The following is a 20,479-nucleotide window of genomic DNA, read 5'->3' as shown; positions in this document are numbered from 1 at the left end:
TTTGAACCTCTACACTCTTGTGAGCTTCAATTTCTAACCTGGAAAGTAGCTTTCCTAGTTGCCATTACTTCACTAAGAAGAGTTAGTGAACTTCAGGCTCTAACCATTCAAGAGCCATTTATACAGGTTCATGCCAACAGGGTCGTGCTACGCACCAACCCTACTTTCATGCCCAAGGTAATTTCGCAGTTCCATATGAACCAATCCATAGAACTACCAGTGTTTTATCCTAATCCTGAGAATGTAGCAGAGAGAATGCTCCACACACTTGATATCAAAAGAGCTCTCCTGTACTATATTGACAGAACACAGACTTTCAGGAAGACAAAACAACTGTTTGTTGCCTTTTCTCCACAGCACAAAGGCAACCCCATTTCCAAAGCAGGAATAGCTAGGTGGATAGTTAAGTGTATACAGATTTGCTATGAAAAAGCTAAGCGCACACTAACAATTCCTCCGAGAGCCCACTCAACACGAAAGTTAGGGGCCTCCATGGCTTTCCTGGGAAATATTCCTTTAGAGGAGATATGTAGAGCAGCCACATGGTCCACTATACATACCTTTACCAAGCACTACTGTGTAGATGTACACTCAAGACAGCAGGCAGCTGTAGGACAGGCTGTTCTCAAAACTCTTTTTCAGACTGCTGCAGCTGGCACGGGAAGCCGCCGCTAATGGAGGGACTGCTATATAATCTATGCACAGACATGAATTCAGCAGCCCACATGCCTCGAACCGAATATGCTACTTACCAGTATGCATCTGTTCTTGGCATGTAGGGCTGCTGACATTCATATCGCCCACCCTCCTCCCCGGCGCCTGTAGCAGCTGTAGCATTCAGTAATTACTAGTTAGCATGGTGATCATTCACTGTATTACACTCCATCACTGCCACAATGGCGAAAAACAATCTAAGGATGGAGAGGATGCCCATGCGCACTGTAGTCCAGGGGAGGAGCCACCTATCTCGTGATACTTCGAAGACTCTTCCAGGACAACAATGTGCAATCATCCGGACCCAACACTAGGCGGCGATCTATGCACAGATATGAATGTCAGCAGCCCTACATGCCAAGAACAGATGCATACTGGTAAGTAGCATATTCGATCACGGTAGTGCTTGAACATGAAATACCTTTCAAAAACCTTTGGCAAAACAGGAACAGTTTCCTTAATTAAACATAGCGGCCGGGAGAACAGTTACAGGCACAGGGTCTGAGGAATGTATCAAATGACAAACAATCTGTAGCGTTCTTATATACAATTCATTATAGGCAATAAAATGTTTCTGGAGATCCTTGTAGGGAGAGGAATGTAAATTGCTCCCTCTAGATTCATAAATTAATTTTAATTGATAATCCAGGTGGTCCTCGACCTTGCAAGGACAAAATGCGGCCAGTGGTTAAAGTGTCCAGATGTCTGACACGGGGAGCACGTGATCACTGCGTGTTCTGTGATGTGATTTTCTCTATGTTCCTAACTCATGTGGCATCTGACTTTATGCTGTTTTTGGAACGCGCGTACCCCCTCCAGCCATGCTCGCTTTATTGGGGCCAATCTCCCTTAACCATTGTAGTGTCTCTTCACTAATCTGTGGGATTGATCTCGGATTTCCCGTCCAAGCGTTTGTCTGCTGGCTACGAGCCACCCCACCTGTGGCCTGTCAGTCAGTAACCTTGGGCCTAGGTCTCTGTGCTTGCCGGACTACGTATTTGCGAGTCGAGGTTGATGCGGCGTTCACATCGGGTGAATTTGTAAATAAGGATGCGATTTTGTTCACATAAATAAATGTATCATTTGTCATATCAGCATCGATTTTTTTTCCAAATTAACAATGGGATACCTTAGTTACGTTTGCATCCGATATTTCCTCCAAACTCTGAGTTACGATGATCCTAGGATTCCTAATCGGGTTTTTGGTTTGAAGCCCTACCTCCTCTTTAGCCCAAATCATAATCTCTGTCTTCCCCTTATTGATTAGATACCCTGACAGACTCCCAGAATCTCTGGCATGCGTATCAAGCTGTGGAGCAGGGAGCTCTGGCTTCGATGCATACAGCACTATGTCATCAGCATGCAGTGCTAGTCTGGTTGGTAACCCTGCAGCTTCAAAGGGAAGAATGGTCTAATCCTGCCGAATCATCTGGGAAAAGGGCTCAATATATACACAGAACAGAATTGGCGACAAAGGACACTGCTGTCTACTTCCCCTGGATATCTGAAACGCAGCTGTAAGTTCGTCATCCAAAATCTTAGCTGCCCGCAACTTATATAACATTTGCACAACTTCAGTAACATTGCTGCTGAAACCATAATCCTGCAATACCTCCCAAAGATAGAGCCAATTAACCCTATCAAATGCTTTAGCGGCATCAATTCTTGCGATTGTCAACAGGAGATTAGAGGCCTCGGCCATATCATTCGCACCAATGTCATTGGGTTAATTCATACAGCTTCCTTCCAGGCACAAACCCCTTACGATCGAAATGGATCAACTTTTGAACGACATCTGACAACCTCTTAGCCAAGATTCCTGTAATCATTTTGTAATCACAGTTCAAGTAAGATATAGGTCTGTAGGAATCCACTAACCTAGCTTCTTTACCCGGCTTAAGGATCATAACTACAGTTGCCTCATATTAGGAAGGTGGAATTTAAGAGCCTTCCAGAGACATCTCATTAAAATAAGATACCCAGTAAGAGAACAAAGAGTTACATTTTTTTTATAGAATTCAGTTGTGATCCCGCCTGGGCCTGCTGCTCTCCCTTTAATGAGCCTCCTAATCTGTTCCCTTATCTCTCCCTCTGTGATCCCGTCTGGGCCTGCTGCTTTCACTTTACGGTGCCTCCTAACCTGTTCCCTTATCCCCCCCTCTGTGATCCCGTCTGGGCCTGCTTCTTTCCCTTTACTGAGCCTCCTAACCTGTCCCCTTATCTCTCCCTCTGTGATCCCCTCTGGGCCCGCTGCTTTCCCTTTACTGAGCCTCCTAACATGTTACCTTATCTCTCTCTCGGTGATCCCCTCTGGGCCTGCTGCTTCCCCTTTACTGAGCCTCCTAACCTGTTCCCTTATCTCTCCCTCTGTGATCCCCTCTGGGCCTGCTCCTTCCCTCTTCTGAGCCTCCTAACCTGTCCCCTTATCTCTCCTCTGGGATCCTGCCTGGGCTGCTGCTGTCCCTTTACTGAGCCTCCTAACTTGTTCCCTCATCGCTCCCTCTGTGATCCCTCCTGGGCCTGCTTCTTTCCCTTTACTGAGCCTCCTAACCTGTTCCCTTAGCTCTCCCTCTGTGATCCCCTCTGGGCCTGCTGCTTTCCCTTTACTGAGCCCCCAAACCTGTTACCTTATCTCTCTCTCTGTGATCCCGCCTGGGCCTGCTGCTTTCCCTTTACTGAGCCCCCAAACCTGTTACCTTTTCTCTCCCTCTGTGATCCCCTCTGGGCCTGCTGCTTTCCCTTTACTGAGCCTCCTAACCTGTTCCCTTATCTCTCTCTCTGTGATCCCGCCTGGGTCTGCTGCTTTCCCTTTACTGAGCCTCCTAACCTGTTCCTTTATCTCTCCCTCTGTGATCCCGTCTGGGCCTGCTGCTTTCCCTTTACTGAGCCCCAAACCTGTTCCCTTATCTCTCCCTCTGTGATCCCGCCTGGGCCTGCTGCTTTCCCGTGACTGAGCCTCCTAACCTGTTCCCTTATCTCTCCCTATGTGATCCCCTCTGGTCCTGCTGCTTTCCCTTTACTGACCTCCTCACCTGTTCCCTTGTCTCTCCCTCTGTGATCCTTCCCCAACAGCCTAAAATCTGCTGTTCCGTACGACGTGGGAGTTTTTGTTTTGCAACCAGTTTTTCATTACTATGCGGTCTGGGTTCATATCTTGCTTATATATCCCACTAAGGCTCTTGAATATCTTAGTTGTAGAGAATGGTGACAAGGTTTACACTGGCAGGGATTGGATGTGACAATGTTGTGTTGTGGGCGCTGTTAGGAATTCACGTGGACCTCAGGTAGGAAGGTATTTATTAAGTATATACACGAGACCCCCACCAGGAGCAGATGTAACCTGTTACTCAACCGCCCCCCCTCACTCAGCCAACGGCAGCTCCTAGAAGACCCACGCTGAAGCACTCCATAGCATCATATAAAGCACACTGGTCTCACTGAGCCATCTGCCATAGAACACCCACATCCTGTCATAAGATATTAAAGGTACTTTTGGATATCGTTAGAGCTTTGACTGTTGTGTATGAACAGTAACTCACACTGAGCTCTAGTCCGCAGGCGCTGCTCCTAATACTGAATCTTATTTCAACTACAGGTCTTATGTGATGTTCATGCTTTGTTCCTGTAGCTGTCATTGTTCTTTAATGCTAAGATGATGTGTGTGTTATTACAGGTGTAATAATGTGAAGATTCAGTGCCCAGAGGAGGTCGTGAAGATTTATAAAGGTAAATACCATTGTGATGATTAGCCCTGAATATTACTGTTCATGAATATGATCTGGTATGATACTGTGTGATGTTCTATGGTGTGGTGTGGTGTGGTGTGCTATGGTATGGTGTGGTGTGGCGTGGTGTGCTATGGTATGATGTGCTATGGTATGAATGAATGAAAGGGCATTTGTAAAGCGCATGGCTACCTGGGAGTGTCCCAGCGCTAGGTGTGGTATGGTATGGTGTGGTATGTTATGGTGTGGTGGGCTGTGGTATGTTATGGTGTGGTGGGCTATGGTATGGTGTGGTGTGGTATGGTGTGGTATGACGTGGTGTGGTATGTTGTGGTGTGCTATGGTATGGTGTGGTGGGCTATGGTATGGTGTGGTGGGCTATGGTATGGTGTGGTGTGCTATGGTATGCTGTGGTGGGCTATCGTATGGTGTGGCATGGTGTGCTATGGTATGGTGGGCTATCGTATGGTGTGACGTGTGGTGTGCTATGGTGTGGTATGCTATGATATGGTGTGGTGTGGTATGCTATGGTATGTTGTGGTGTAGTGTGGTGTGCTATGGTGTAGTGTTTTGTGGTGTGCTACGGAATGGTATGGTATGGTATGTTATGGTATGTTATGGGATATTATGGTGGGATGGGATCAGATGGGATGGTGTGGACTGGTATGGTATGGAATGTTATGATGGTATGGTGGGTGTACTATAGGGTGAGATCATTGTATAATATGGTATAGTGGTATGGGATAGTTTGTTATGGTGGTAATGGATTGAATGGGATGGCGATATGGCATGGTGTGGTCTGGTATGGTATTGTATGGCATTTAATGGTAACGTGCCCTCAAGTCAGGGTACAGGTACTTGATTTGTGTCTCTAAATTTTGTCTTTTCAAGATTTTTCTAGATTTCTACTTATCTCCATTCTGTATACATGCTGCTGCATTTCCTTTGTTTAAATCATTCTTCTCCTTGGACATTCATGCTAAGTTTATTGGAAATTCAGATGCGGTAATTTCACACCTCACATTAATGATACTGCTAGGCTGGACAACTGCGAGCAACTCAGTTACTGCAGTATTCTGGGACTATTGAATGGGAAATCACCAACAGGGACCTAGAGCATGCATCTACACGGACCCAACGCATGCATCTAAACTGACCTGGCACATGCACTTACTCTAACCTAGAACATGCATCTACACAGACCCAACGCATGCATCTACACGAACCCAACGCATACATCTAAACTGACCTGGCACATGCACTTACTCTAACCTAGAGCATGCATCTACACGGACCCAACGCATGCATCTACATGGACCCAACGCATGCATCTACACGGACCAGGCACATACACTCACACTAACCTAGCGCAAGCATCTACACGGACCCAACACATGCATCTAAACTGACCTAACGCATGCATCTACACGGACCCAACGCATGCATCTAAACTGACCTGGCACATGCACTTACACTAACCTAGCACAAGCATCTACACGGACCCAACGCATGCATCTAAACTGACCTAACGCATGCATCTACACGGACCCACCGCATGCAACTACACTGACCTGGCACATGCACTTACACTAACCTAGCGCAAGCATCTACACAGACCCAACGCATGCAACTAAACTGACCTAACGCATGCATCTACATGGACCCAACATATGCATCTAAACTGATCTGGCACATGCACCCGCACTAACCTTGTGCAAGCATCTACACGGACCCAGCTCATGCAACTACACGGACCCAACTCATGCATCTAAATTGACCTGGCACATGCACCCAGTCTAACCTAGAGCATGCATCTACATGGACCCAATGCATGCATGTAAACTGACCTAGCACATGCACCTGAACTAACCTAGTACAAGCATCTACACAGACCCAGCTCATGAAACTACACTGACCAAACGCATGCATCTACACTGAGCTAGTGCCTGAATCTGCACCTACTTAATGCATGCATTCACACTATCCTAGTGCAAGCATCTACTCTGACCTAGTGCATGCACCTACAGTAACCTAGCGCAAGCATCTACTCTGACCTAGTGCATAAACCTACACTGACCTAGTGCATGCACCTACACTGACCTAGAGCATGCATCTACACTGAGCTAGTGCCTGCACCTGCACTTATTTAATGCATGCATTCACACTAACCTAGCGCAAGCATCTACTCTGACCTAGTGCATAAACTTACACTGACCTAGTGCATGCATCTACACTGACCCAGCTCATGCAACTACACTGAGCTAGTGCCTGCATCTGCACCTACTTAATGCATGCACTCACACTATCCGAGCGCAAGCATCTACTCTGACCTAGTACATGCACCTACACTGACCTAGTACATGCACCTACACTGACCTAGTGCACGCACCTACACTGACCTAGCGCATGCACCTACACTGACCTAGCGCATGCACCTACACTGACCTAGTGCATGCACCTACACTGACCTAGCGCATGCGTCTACACTGACCTAGCGCATGCACTCACATTAACCAAGCGCATACACTTACACTGACCTAACGCATGCATCTACACTGAGCTAGTGCCTGCATCTGCACCTACTTAATGCATGCATTCACACTATCCTAGCGCAAACATCTACTCTGACCTAGTGCATGCACCTACAGTAACCTAGCGCAAGCATCTACTCTGACCTAGTGCATAAACCTACACTGAGCTAGTGCATGCTCCTACACTGACTTAGCACATGTGTCTACACTGACGTAGTGCATGCATCTACACTGACCCAGCTCATGCAACTACTCTGACCTAACACATGCATCTACACTGAGCTAGTGCCTGCATCTGCACCTACTTAATGCATGCACTCACACTATCCGAGCGCAAGCATCTACTCTGACCTAGTATATGCACCTACACTGACCTGGTGCATGCACCTACACTGACCTAGCGCATGCGTCTACACTGACCTAGCGCATGCGTCTACACTGACCTAGCGCATGCACTCACACTAACCTAGTGCATGCACTTACACTGACCTAGTGCATGCACCTACACTGACATAGTGCATGCACCTACACTGACTTAGCGCATGTGTCTACACTGACCTAGTGCATGCACCTACACTGACCTAGAGCATGCACCTACACTGACTTAGCGCATGCATCTACATGGACCCAATGCATGCATATAAACTGACCTAGCACATGCACTTACACAGACCCAGCGCATGCACCTGCACTGACCTAGTGCATGCACCTACACTGACCTAGTGCGTGCACCTACACTGACCTAGAGCATGCACCTACACTGACTTAGCGCATGCGTCTTCACTGACCTAGCGCATGCACCTAAACTGACCTAGCACATGCACCTACACTGACCTAGCACATGCACCTACACTGACCTAGCGCATGCACCTACACTGACCTAGTGCATGCACCTACACTGACCTAGTGCATGCACCTACACTGACCTAGCGCATGCACCTACACTGACCTAGTGCATGTACCTACACTAGTGCATGCACCTACACTAGTGCATGCACCTACACTGACTTAGTGCATGCACCTACACTGACTTAGTGCATGTGTCTGCACTGACCTAGCGCATGCACCTACACTGACCTAGCGCATGCACCTACACTGACCTAGCGCATGCGTCTACACTGACCTATCGCATGCATCTACACTGACCTAGCGCATGCACTCACACTAACCTAGCACATGCACTTACACTGACCAAGTGCATGCACCTACACTGACCTAGTGCATGCACCTACACTGATTTAGCGCATGTGTCTACACTGACGTAGTGCATGCACCTACACTGACTTAGTGCATGCACCTACACTGACCTAGCGCATGCACCTACACTGACTTAGCGCATGTGTCTTCACTGACCTAGCGCATGCACCTACATTGACCTAGAGCATGCACCTGCACTGACTTAGAGCATGCACCTACACTGACCTAGAGCATGCACCTACACTGACCTAGTCCATGCACCTACACTGACCGAGAGCATGCACCTACACTGACCTAGTGCATGCACCTACACTGACCGAGAGCATGCACCTGCACTGACTTAGAGCATGCACCCACACTGACCTAGAGCATGCACCCACGCTGACCTAGCGCATGCACCTACACTGACCTAGCGCATGCACTGACACTGACCTAGAGCATGCACTGACACTGACCTAGAGCATGCACTGACACTGACCTAGAGCATGCACTGACACTGACCTGGAGCATGCACCTACACTGACCTAGCGCATGCACTGACACTGACCTGGAGCATGCACTGACACTGACCTAGCGCATGCACTGACCTAGCGCATGCACTGACCTAGAGCATGCACTGACACTGACCTGGAGCATGCACTGACACTGACCTGGAGCATGCACTGACACTGACCTAGTGCATGACTGACACTGACCTAGAGCATGCACTGACACTGACCTAGAGCATGCACTGACACTGACCTGGAGCATGCACTGACACTGACCTGGCGCATGCACTGACACTGACCTGGCGCATGCACTGACACTGACCTGGCGCATGCACTGACACTGACCTAGAGCATGCACTGACACTGACCTGGAGCATGCACTGACACTGACCTGGAGCATGCACTGACACTGACCTGGAGCATGCACCTACACTGACCTAGAGCATGCACCTACACTGACCTAGCGCATGCACTGACACTGACCTAGCGCATGCACTGACACTGACCTGGAGCATGCACTGACACTGACCTGGAGCATGCACTGACACTGACCTAGAGCATGCACTGACACTGACCTGGAGCATGCACCTACACTGACCTAACACATATGTCTACACTGACCTAGTGCATGCAGCTACACTGACCGAGCTCATAAACCAACACTGACCTCGCTTGTGACCCTACACTGACCTATTGCACGCTCACAATTCATGAGATCTTCCCTCACAGTCCACACTCACACCCTGCACTTGCAGTTAGGCCCGTCGCATCACGCACATATGCACTCATGCCATGCATGCACGCACACAATACAAGACAACAGTAGAGTACTGCTGCACTGATTTCTGCAGATAATTCCTGAATACTATTTGTCATTTTCCTACTACAATTTCTGTAATTTCAGCCAAAGTGGAATGTGTCCCCAGTAATATCTGGTTGAGTGGAACCGCATGTGGTAATACTGCATGTGGTAATACTGTATGTGGTAATACTGCATGTGGTTATGCTGCACATGGCTATACTGTATGTGGTTATACTGCATGTGGTAATCCTACATGTAGTAATACTGCATGTGGCTATGCTGCATGTGGTAATCCTGCATGTGGTAATACTGTCACCTGGAATACCAGTTGGGCAGAAACTTCATTTTTTTGTCAAATTAGTGCAGTGGTTTATTTCCCTAAATACTTGGAGTTTTAAATATATTTATTGGGAAAAAGTGAAAACCCTCCCACACAACCCTGTAGTCTTGACTTCACTAGAGCTTAGGTCAGGCCTGGGACCGGCCCCTGCTGGAAGTGAATCAGATTAAAATGATCCTCTCTCTGGCTGCACTGACCTGAGGTAGAAATGTTTATTCCCTCTCAGGCATTCCTAAGGCTAGACAGGGGCCCTGGGAACATGGATCTGAGATTGGACATCCCAAGAGATGGACCTCGGCTTTCCGGCCTTTACGCCTCAACCAAATGTGTCTCGTCCACAGCACTTCTGATCAGAACCTTAACTGTGACCCCCAAATCCTGGCTGAGGTCTAGTAGGAATAGGGAGGCGGCGTCTGTGGACAGCTAAAGCCAGAGGCAATATCTCCAAAGTCTGTGGGAATCTAAAAGACACGGGAACCACCAGCAAGATGTGCTGAGTGGTATCTGTGCCTGAGTTCACCTGCTGTGGCCTTACACCTGGAATAACACCTGTATCTACACTCATTAATTCTACTAATGCCAACCAATCGAAGCATCTCTAAAGGGTGATGTCTACCTGGGTCACTAAACTAGTACAGTATACCTACTAGTAGCTCTGTCATTCTGTACCATCTGATACTGTGTGCTCACTAGTACAGTATACTTTGTAGTAGCTAATTTACTCTGTACCATCTAATGCAGTGTACTGACTTGTACAGTATACCTTGGGGTAGCTCTACCACTCTGTACCATCTTATATAGTGCACTTACTAGTACAGTAGACCTTCGAGTAGCTCTGACACTCTGTACCATCTAATGCCGTGTACTGATTAGGACAGTATACCTCCAAGCAGCTCTGTCACTCTGTTCCATCCAATGCAGTGTACTGACTTGTACAGTATTCCTTGGACTAGCTCTGCCACTCCGTACCATCTAGTTCAGTGTATTGACTAGTACAGTATACCTTCTAGAAGCTCTGTTACCCTGTGCCATCTAATACAGTGTACTGACAAGTACAGAATACCTTCTAGTACCTCTGTAATTCTGTGCCATCTAATTCAGTCTACTGACTATTACAGTATGCCTTTCAGTAGCTCTGTCACTCTGTGCCTTCTAATACAGTGTACTGACAAGTACATTATACCTTCTAGTAGCTCTGGAACTATATTCCATCTAAAATAGTGTACTGACTACTACAGTATACCTTAGAGTAGCTGTCAGTTACTCTGTACCATCTAATACAGTGTACTGACTAGTATAGTATACTTTTGACTAGTTTGGTCACTCTATTCCAACTAATGCAGTGTACTGACTAGTACAGTATACCTTCAAGTAGCTCTGTCACTCTGTACCTTATAATACAGTGTACTTATTAGTACAGTATAACTTCTAGTAGCTCTGCCACTCTGTACCATCTAATGCAGTGTACTTACTTATACAGTATACCATCACGTTGCTCTGTCACACTGTACCATCCAATGCGGTGTACCGACTAGTACTGTATACCTTGGAGTAGATCTGCCACTCTGTTTCATCTAATACAATGTACTGACTCGTACAGTATATTTTCAAGTAACTGTACCATCTAATGCAGTGTACTGACTAGTACTGTATACCTTGGAGTAGATCTGTCACTCTGTACCATCTAATACAGTGCACTGGCTAGTACTGTATACCTGGGAGTAGCTCTGTCACTCTGTACCATCTAATGCGGTGTACCGACCAGTACTGTATACCTTGGAGTAGATCTGCCACTCTGTGTCATCTAATACAATGTACTGACTCGTACAGTATATTTTCAAGTAACTATGTACCATCTAATGCAGTGTACTAACTAGTTCAGTACACCTTCTAGCAGTGCTGTCACTCTGTACCATCTAATGCAGTGTACTGACTAGTACTGTATACCTTGGATTAGCTCTGTCACTCTGTATCATCTAATACAGTGCACTGCCTAGTACTGTATACCTTCTAGTAGCTCTGTTACTCTGTGCCATCTAATATAGAGTACTGACAAGTACAGTATGCCATGGAGTGGCTCTGTCACACTGTAACATCCAATACAGTGTGCTAACTGGTACAGTGCACCTTCAAGTAGCTTTGTCACTCTGTACCATCTAATGCAGTGTACCGGCTAGCACAGTATGCTTTCTAGTAGCCCGATTGCTCTGTTCAATCTAATACAGTGTACTGACTACTACTGTATACCTTGGAGTAGCTCTCTTACTCTGTGCCATCTAATGCAGTGTACTGACTAGTACAGTATACCTTCTAGTAGCTCTCCTACTCTGCACTATCTAATTTAGAGTACTGACTAGTACAGAATACCTTGGGGTAGCCATCTTACTATGTACCATTGAATGCAGTCCATTGACTAGTACAGTATAACTTCTAGTAGCTCTGCCACTCTGTACCATCTAATGCAGTGTACTTACTTATACAGTATACCATCACGTTGCTCTGTCACACTGTACCATCCAATGCGGTGTACCGACTAGTACTGTATACCTTGGAGTAGATCTGCCACTCTGTTTCATCTAATACAATGTACTGACTCGTACAGTATATTTTCAAGTAACTGTACCATCTAATGCAGTGTACTGACTAGTACTGTATACCTTGGAGTAGATCTGTCACTCTGTACCATCTAATACAGTGCACTGGCTAGTACTGTATACCTGGGAGTAGCTCTGTCACTCTGTACCATCTAATGCGGTGTACCGACCAGTACTGTATACCTTGGAGTAGATCTGCCACTCTGTGTCATCTAATACAATGTACTGACTCGTACAGTATATTTTCAAGTAACTATGTACCATCTAATGCAGTGTACTAACTAGTTCAGTACACCTTCTAGCAGTGCTGTCACTCTGTACCATCTAATGCAGTGTACTGACTAGTACTGTATACCTTGGATTAGCTCTGTCACTCTGTATCATCTAATACAGTGCACTGCCTAGTACTGTATACCTTCTAGTAGCTCTGTTACTCTGTGCCATCTAATATAGAGTACTGACAAGTACAGTATGCCATGGAGTGGCTCTGTCACACTGTAACATCCAATACAGTGTGCTAACTGGTACAGTGCACCTTCAAGTAGCTTTGTCACTCTGTACCATCTAATGCAGTGTACCGGCTAGCACAGTATGCTTTCTAGTAGCCCGATTGCTCTGTTCAATCTAATACAGTGTACTGACTACTACTGTATACCTTGGAGTAGCTCTCTTACTCTGTGCCATCTAATGCAGTGTACTGACTAGTACAGTATACCTTCTAGTAGCTCTCCTACTCTGCACTATCTAATTTAGAGTACTGACTAGTACAGAATACCTTGGGGTAGCCATCTTACTATGTACCATTGAATGCAGTCCATTGACTAGTACAGTATACCTTCTAGTAGCTCTGTTACTCTGTGCCATCTAATACAGTGCACTGACTAGTACAGTATACCTAGTGTAGCTCTGTCACTCTGTGCCATCGAATGCAGTGCACTGACTAGTACAGTATACCTAGTGTAGCTCTGTCACTCTGTGCCATCGAATGCAGTGCACTGACTAGTACAGTATACCTAGTGTAGCTCTGTCACTCTGTGCCATCGAATGCAGTGTACTGACTAGTCCTTTATCCCTTCTGGTAGCCCTCCTACTCTGTGCCATCGAATGCGGTGTACTGACTAGTGCAGTATACTTTCTTGTAGCTCTGTCACTCTTTATCATATAATGCAGTGTACTGACTAGTACATTATACCTTCTAGTACCTCTCTTGTTCTGTATCATCCAATACAGAGTACTGACTAGTACAGTATGCCTAGGAACTATCTAATGCATTGTACTGACTAGTACTGTATACCTTCTAGTACCTCTCTTACTCTGCACCTTCTAATGCAGTGCACTGATTAGTACAGTATACCTTCTAATAGCTCTGTCACTCTGTGCCATCTGATTCAGTGTACTGACTAGTACATTACACCTTTGGGTAGGTTTGTCACTCTGTACCATCTAATACAATGTACTGAGTAGAACTGTATACCTTGGAAGAGCTCTGTCACTCTGTATCATCTAATGCAGTGTACTGACTCTTACTTTATACCTTCTTTTTAAAAAAATAATCTTGATTCATTTTATTTTAAATACCTGTCGATCCACCCCCTCTCGTGAACCCCCAACCCCCACCTCAGACAGGTAAAACATCATTGCATCAAACATAATTAATCAAGTGTAGTGCAATACATGACATCATTTCATGTTTAAAATACATATAAACTCCCAAGGATCTGTCAATCCGATACAATCCTGTTCAAGACCTATTTGTGTGACGCCCATAAAAAATTCCTAAAGTGACATGTGCAGATTTCCTCTTGCAATATAAACACCATTATTCAGCCAGAAAAAACCACAGGGGAAAATAAATACATATACTCTATCATGACACGCTTTGACCTTGAATCCAAGTAATCAGGAGGTCCCAGATTTTTATGCCTTTTCAGCGTAAGCGGCTCCCTTTCCGTCTATATGTAGCTATTTCCAAACTATACGTTGCTAATAATCTGGCTAGTCATTGTTGAAAAGCAGGTGACCTAGAGTCCAGCCAGGCGGAAGCAATACACATCCTTAAGACCGCCATAGATATAAAAATGAATTCATGACCCTTCCCCATTCGATTTGCTTCAGAAATCCCTAACAATATTACAAACTTTGACAATATTATTTCAGTTTTTAACACCTCTGATAAAAAATCTTATATATCCTTGATTAATTTTTGCGTTACGTTACAAGACGCAAAGATGTGAATGATATCAGCATTATAAAGTGCACAACGTGGACAGAATGTTTCCTTTCCAGCCCCCCATTTTGCTATCTTGTCGGGCGCATAGTATAAAGAAAAACGGGTCTAATAAAATTGTGCTTGTAGCCTAGTGGACATTAAAATATATTGTGACATCTCATACGCATACAGGAAAGTCGCAGCTGAAACCCCCCAATTTCAGCTGCCATCTTTGAGAACTCTTGTCCAAATCATCGGGCCTAGCAGCATTTATAAGGCCATAGATCTCCCTCATAGAACTTACTTTATCTTTAACTATACTTTTAATTGTTTCCACTCTCTCAAACTTGGCCCGTCCACTTCCTTTTCGTAAGAGAAAATCCGAAATCTGGAGAAACTAAAATCCCACCAATAAAGAGTATTTTCTTCTTTCATCTCCTCAAAGGACCGGAGCCCTGAGGGGGAGTAAAAACAGCCAAACTGATCTATTCCAGCCCTAATCCATTTATCCATAAACAAATCTCCAAAGAGCTCGGGAAGATTGCAATTATTAGATATAGGTGTATAAAAAGATAATCCCAGGGCTCTACGTATAGCACTCCATACTTAAAAGGCACTAAAAAGAGTTTTAAAGCAAACTTCTTTGTAATAACTGTTGTATTGTTGGCACCAAAAACATCCTCCCGTCTCTCCCCCCAAAATAAGTTCAAACGGAGAAGGAACCTGCATTCGTCCTGAGCAGCTTGTGACTATATATCAGTGTGGAGGCCCTATAGTATAGTTTCAGGTTCAGGTGAGCCAAACCCCCCCTGTCCCTCGGTAGGATGAGTAACCTAAGGGCTCGGCGAGGTCGCAAATATGCCTATATAAACTGGGAGAATATATTTTCTATTGCTTTAAACGATTGAGTAGTGAATTCTAAACAGATGGCCCTAAAAAGATATAAACATTTCGGGAAAAAGAGCATTTTTATCACATTACAGCTACCCCCTACGGATAAATGTAGGGTTCGACGCATGTGGGCTGCTGAATTCATATCTGTGCATAGATCGCCGCCTAGTGTTGGGTCCGGATGATTGCACATTGTTGTCCTGGAAGAGTCTTCGAAGTATCACGAGATAGGTGGCTCCTCCCCTGGACTACAGTGCGCATGGGCATCCTCTCCATCCTCAAATTGTTTTTTTCCGCCATTGGCTTCGGATGTGACTATCTTAGCTCAACTTAGGAATACTCAGTTTTAGGCCAAAAGGCCTTTAGTTTTCGTCGGTACAGTTACCGTTCGGTGTCGACTACTAGCTTTAGTGCTCCACACCCTCTTCCAACTTTCAGACCAGTTTGGTCCGAACTTCGAAGTTCGATCGACGATGGAATCGAGGACTCCATTCAAGAGGTGTCCGTTATGCCACGCGAAGTACCCTCATATCGACGTCCACCCAGTCTGTAATAAATGTCTCTCCCCGGATCACGACGAATCGAAATGCATGGCCTGTGCACGGTTCCGATCTAAGAAGACTCTGCGGAATCGACGGGCAGCGAGGCTGGAGGCGCAGCAAGCAGCGCCTGCTCCCACCAACATATTCAGCACCGAGGACGGGGACGCCGAGAGCGTGGAAGAAGTAGTCTCTAGCCCCGCTTCAGAACACGATTCCCGATCGGACGACGACGACAAAGTGATCTTTCGACGTGAAGAAACCGTCGATGAGGTAGGAGACTTCGACGAGGCCTACGGGGCCGAAGAAGACAGCTCTCCTGAAGAGCTAGGCCAATCCGTCGAAACGGAGGCCGAAACTGTACGTCGTCATCAGGCTCCGGTCGAGGGATTGCCTTCGGGCCTTACCCAAGATCAAACACATGGTTCCTCGGCCCCACCTTCCGGTCCGGCCTCGAACACTCTGCAAGAGCCACTATTACCGAAGACGACCGGGTTGTTAAACCCAAAACCATCCATCGCTCCAGTCCCTTCAAAAACGAAAGTGAAACTGGTGGTGGTCGGATCGAAGGCGTCGAAACCATCCACTGCTCCGACGCCAAAAAAGTCGTCGGCTCCGACCGCGTACAAAGAGACTTCGGCGCCGAGCTCACCGCAGCGGATGCGGTTGACACCCAGAAAAAGCACGCCCTCGGGCACCGAGACCTTCGGCGCCGACATCGAAGGCCATAACCTCCGCAGTCAAGATGGCCGCCCCGGCTACGTCAACGCCTAGCGCACCGGCGCCGACTAAGTCCTCGACTACGTCGACTGTCGATACATCCCTTCAGACCAGTGACCCCCTTCCTTCAAAAAAGTCGGGGCTGGCCTCGACGTCTACTACTAAGGTGCCCATCAAACCACCTTCTGCGTTCACTGTGCAGCAGGTCTCCGCATCTTTGCAACGCATCCGTGACCGGGCAACCCTCCACTCTATCTCGGGTCCCGACATACCCAAACCCTGTAAAGTGCACTCGGAGCCCACCAACATTACGTTTGGGCTGCCACCGGCATCGGCACCAAAACTATTTCAAATTCGGACACGTGTCCTCCACACACAGTCCACCACCTCTGGCCTTACAGAACAAGACTCTTCGGGGCCACAATTTATCGACGCCGACACTGGCAGGTTAATGCTCCACAAGAGCAAAATAACGCCAGTTAGGGAAGAGGAGCCCTACAAAATTCCTCTTAAACGCAAACTGCCAGCGGAGCAGGAACCAGTGCTCCAAGAACACTTCCAACCCTTCCATCCAGATCCGCAGTCCTTTTCTCCTACCCCCTTCGAATCGGACGCAATACAGGACTTTGGCGGGGAAGATTCCATCTACCCTGGGGACGTAGATCCTGATGAGCACCTACAAGACCCGGATCAGGCATGGGATGACCCCACAGACCAAAGTGTCGCACCACATACTCAAGATGCGCAACTCTATAACATAAAAACGTCTCCTACGGAGGACAAAGCTGCATTTAATGCCCTCATCGAACGGGCTGCTGCTCATCATGGGGTGGAACTCCATTCTGATGCCATTGAGGAAGACTTCCTGCTTGACACTTTCGCATCTTCAGAAAGAACTGTCAAAACTCTGCCCATGTTAAAAGGGGTTCTCAAACCTGCCAAAGACATTTTCAAGGACACCACAAGAGCCCGGGTGTTAAATCCCAGGATTGAAAAAAAATACAAGCCTGCACCCGGTGACCCTAAATACATTAGGGGTCAATTGCCATTAGACTCCATGGTGGTTGCCAATGCTCGCAAGAGAGCCCACTCACAAACGACTGGTGATGCTCCTCCCCCAGACAAGGAGTCAAAAGTACTAGAAACATCGGGCAAACGCACACGTTATGACAGGTCACATTATGACACGCTGGAGTCACTGCTCCAACATCTACCAGATGAGTATAAAAAGTCAGCGGAGCTACTCATTAGAGAAGGACAACTCCTCACTAATGCATCCATAAAATGCGCCCTTGACGCAGCTGACACAGCGGCTAGGGCAATAAACACAAGCGTCATGCTACGACGCCACGCCTGGTTACGAATCTCAGGCTTCAAACCCGAGATCCAAAACAATATTCTGAACTTACCAGTTAACACAGAATTCTTATTTGGCCCAGACGTTGACACTACCCTAGAAAAAATAAAGAAAGACACTGACACTGCGAAATCAATGGGGGCTCTGCAAACGCAGCAATTTCGTAGTGGCTCCTTTCGTCGCACTGGAAATAGAGGAACAACAAGGGGTCAGGGGTCACAACAGCAGTATGCTAAAAGTGGCGCACAAAGCACCTATGACAAAAACAACAGGGGTGGATATCGTGGATCCAGCACCAAAGGCAGGGGACGCGGCTATGGCAACACCAGGTCCTCTCCAAAAAACAAACAGTGACGCCCTCTCCTTACCCCCCGACCACATAACACCTGTCGGGGGAAGACTCCAGCTGTTCCTGTCCGCGTGGAAGAACATCACCACGGACAGGTGGGTCAGGGACATCATCCAGCACGGGTACTGTCTAGAACTAACTTCCACTCCACCCAACATACCACCAAAGCACCGTCCTATGTCAGTCGAACACTTAGATTTACTCCAGCAGGAAGTGCTTGCTATGCTCGCAAAAGGGGCAATAGAAGTAGTGCCCATCAACCAGCAGGGCACAGGGGTGTACTCTCTGTACTTCTTAATCCCAAAAAAGGACGGCTCGCTCAGACCTATTCTAGACCTGCGACCCCTAAACCTATATATTCTGTCAGAGCATTTCCATATGCTCACCCTCCAGCAGGTTCTCCCACTACTCAGTCAGGGGGATTTCCTAGCCACGCTAGACCTGAAGGATGCATACTTCCACATACCCATACACCCTTAACACAGGAAATACCTCAGATTCACTATTCAAAGGAATCACTATCAGTTCAAAGTTCTCCCCTTCGGAGTAACAACAGCACCCAGGGTCTTTACCAAGTGCCTGGCAACGGTGGCCGCGCATCTGCGAAGACAAAACATTCACGTCTTCCCTTATCTGGACGACTGGCTAGTTCAGGCCAAATCAGCACAACAATGTGCCACCCACATGTCCCACACCATTCACCTTCTTCACGGTCTGGGATTCTCACTAAATTACCCAAAATCAAGTCTCCAACCTGCGCACGTACAACAGTACTTAGGCGCAACGATCAACACTCTGGCTGCCACAGCTCAGCCAACTTTAGTGAGAATCAACAGCATGCAACAGCTGATCTCCAAATTCCAACCTCAGCACTCCATTCCTGCGCGAGTCTTCATGCAGTTGATAGGCATGATGGCCTCCTGCATTTTCATAGTCCCACACGCGAGACTACATATGCGCCCGCTTCAGGAGTGCTTAGCACGTCAATGGAATCAGGCTCACGGACAACTAAAAGACCTAGTGTTGGTGAGCGGTCGGGCATACAACTCTCTGCATTGGTGGAATCCACAAAACCTTTGCAAGGGCCGACCGTTCCAAGAGCCTGTTCCACAAATCATACTAACAGCGGACGCGTCTCTCCAGGGATGGGGAGCTCATGTACTCAATTACACAGTGCAGGGACTATGGACACCACAACAAAAGAAAATGCACATCAACCTTCTGGAACTGATGGCAATCTTCCTAGTCATGAAGGCATTCAAAGTACACTTGTGCAACAAAGTCGTGTTGATCCGGACGGACAACATGACTGCCATGTACTACATACAGAAGCAGGGAGGAACACACTCTCCACAGTTGTCTCATCTGGCTCAGAGCATGTGGAAGTGGGCCATTCAGAGGAACATATTCCTCATGGCAGAACACCTCCCGGGCAAGGACAACCAGATGGCGGATCTGCTCAGCAGACACAGCCACCAGATGCACGAGTGGGAGCTACACCCATCAGTTCTCCAACCGTACTTCCAGCAGTGGGGTCATCCAGAGATAGACCTATTCGCCACAAAAGAAAACGCAAAATGCCAAAGCTTTGCCGCCAGGTTCCCACAGTCGCAGGGCAATGCGATATGGATGAACTGGTCCGGCAGATTTGCGTACGCTTTTCCCCCAGCACCATTAATACCGCTGGTGGCGCGCAAACTAAGGCAACACTCACTGACCCTTATCCTAGTTGCTCCAACGTGGGCACGCCAGCCGTGGTACACCACCTTTCTGGAACTTTCCGTGGTGCCTCATCAACGACTACGGATAAAACCAGCCCTTTAAACGCAGAACCATGGTGAAATTCAACACCCAGATCCCCAGCAACTGAACCTGGCGATCTGGCTCCTGAGGTCTTAGAATTTGGCTACCTAAACTTACCACCTGACTGTATGACTATCATCAAAGAAGCCAGGAGGCCCACTACTAGAGCCTGCTATGCGGCCAAATGGAAAAGGTTTGCCATTTACTGCAACAACAATAA

The 20,479-nt window shown here is 47.1% G+C and overlaps 1 protein-coding gene across 1 annotated transcript in view; it reads left to right on the top strand.

The window, feature by feature from the left end:
• The window catches only part of LOC146869616 (E3 ubiquitin-protein ligase TRIM39-like), a 273,031-nt gene that overhangs the window by 234,033 nt on the left and 18,519 nt on the right, over window positions 1–20,479 (top strand). Inside the window, exon 5 of the mRNA XM_085608690.1 lies at window positions 4,388–4,440. Coding sequence (XP_085464816.1) covers window positions 4,388–4,440 — 53 coding nt within the window. The remainder of the gene's footprint in view (window positions 1–4,387; window positions 4,441–20,479) is intronic.

Source organism: Triturus cristatus, chromosome 1_1 (assembly GCF_964204655.1).
Source record: "Triturus cristatus chromosome 1_1, aTriCri1.1, whole genome shotgun sequence".
Classification (NCBI taxonomy): Eukaryota; Metazoa; Chordata; class Amphibia; order Caudata; family Salamandridae; genus Triturus; species Triturus cristatus.
The sequence above is the reverse complement of the archived record's forward strand: the minus strand, read 5'-3'. Positions and strand labels throughout refer to the sequence as shown.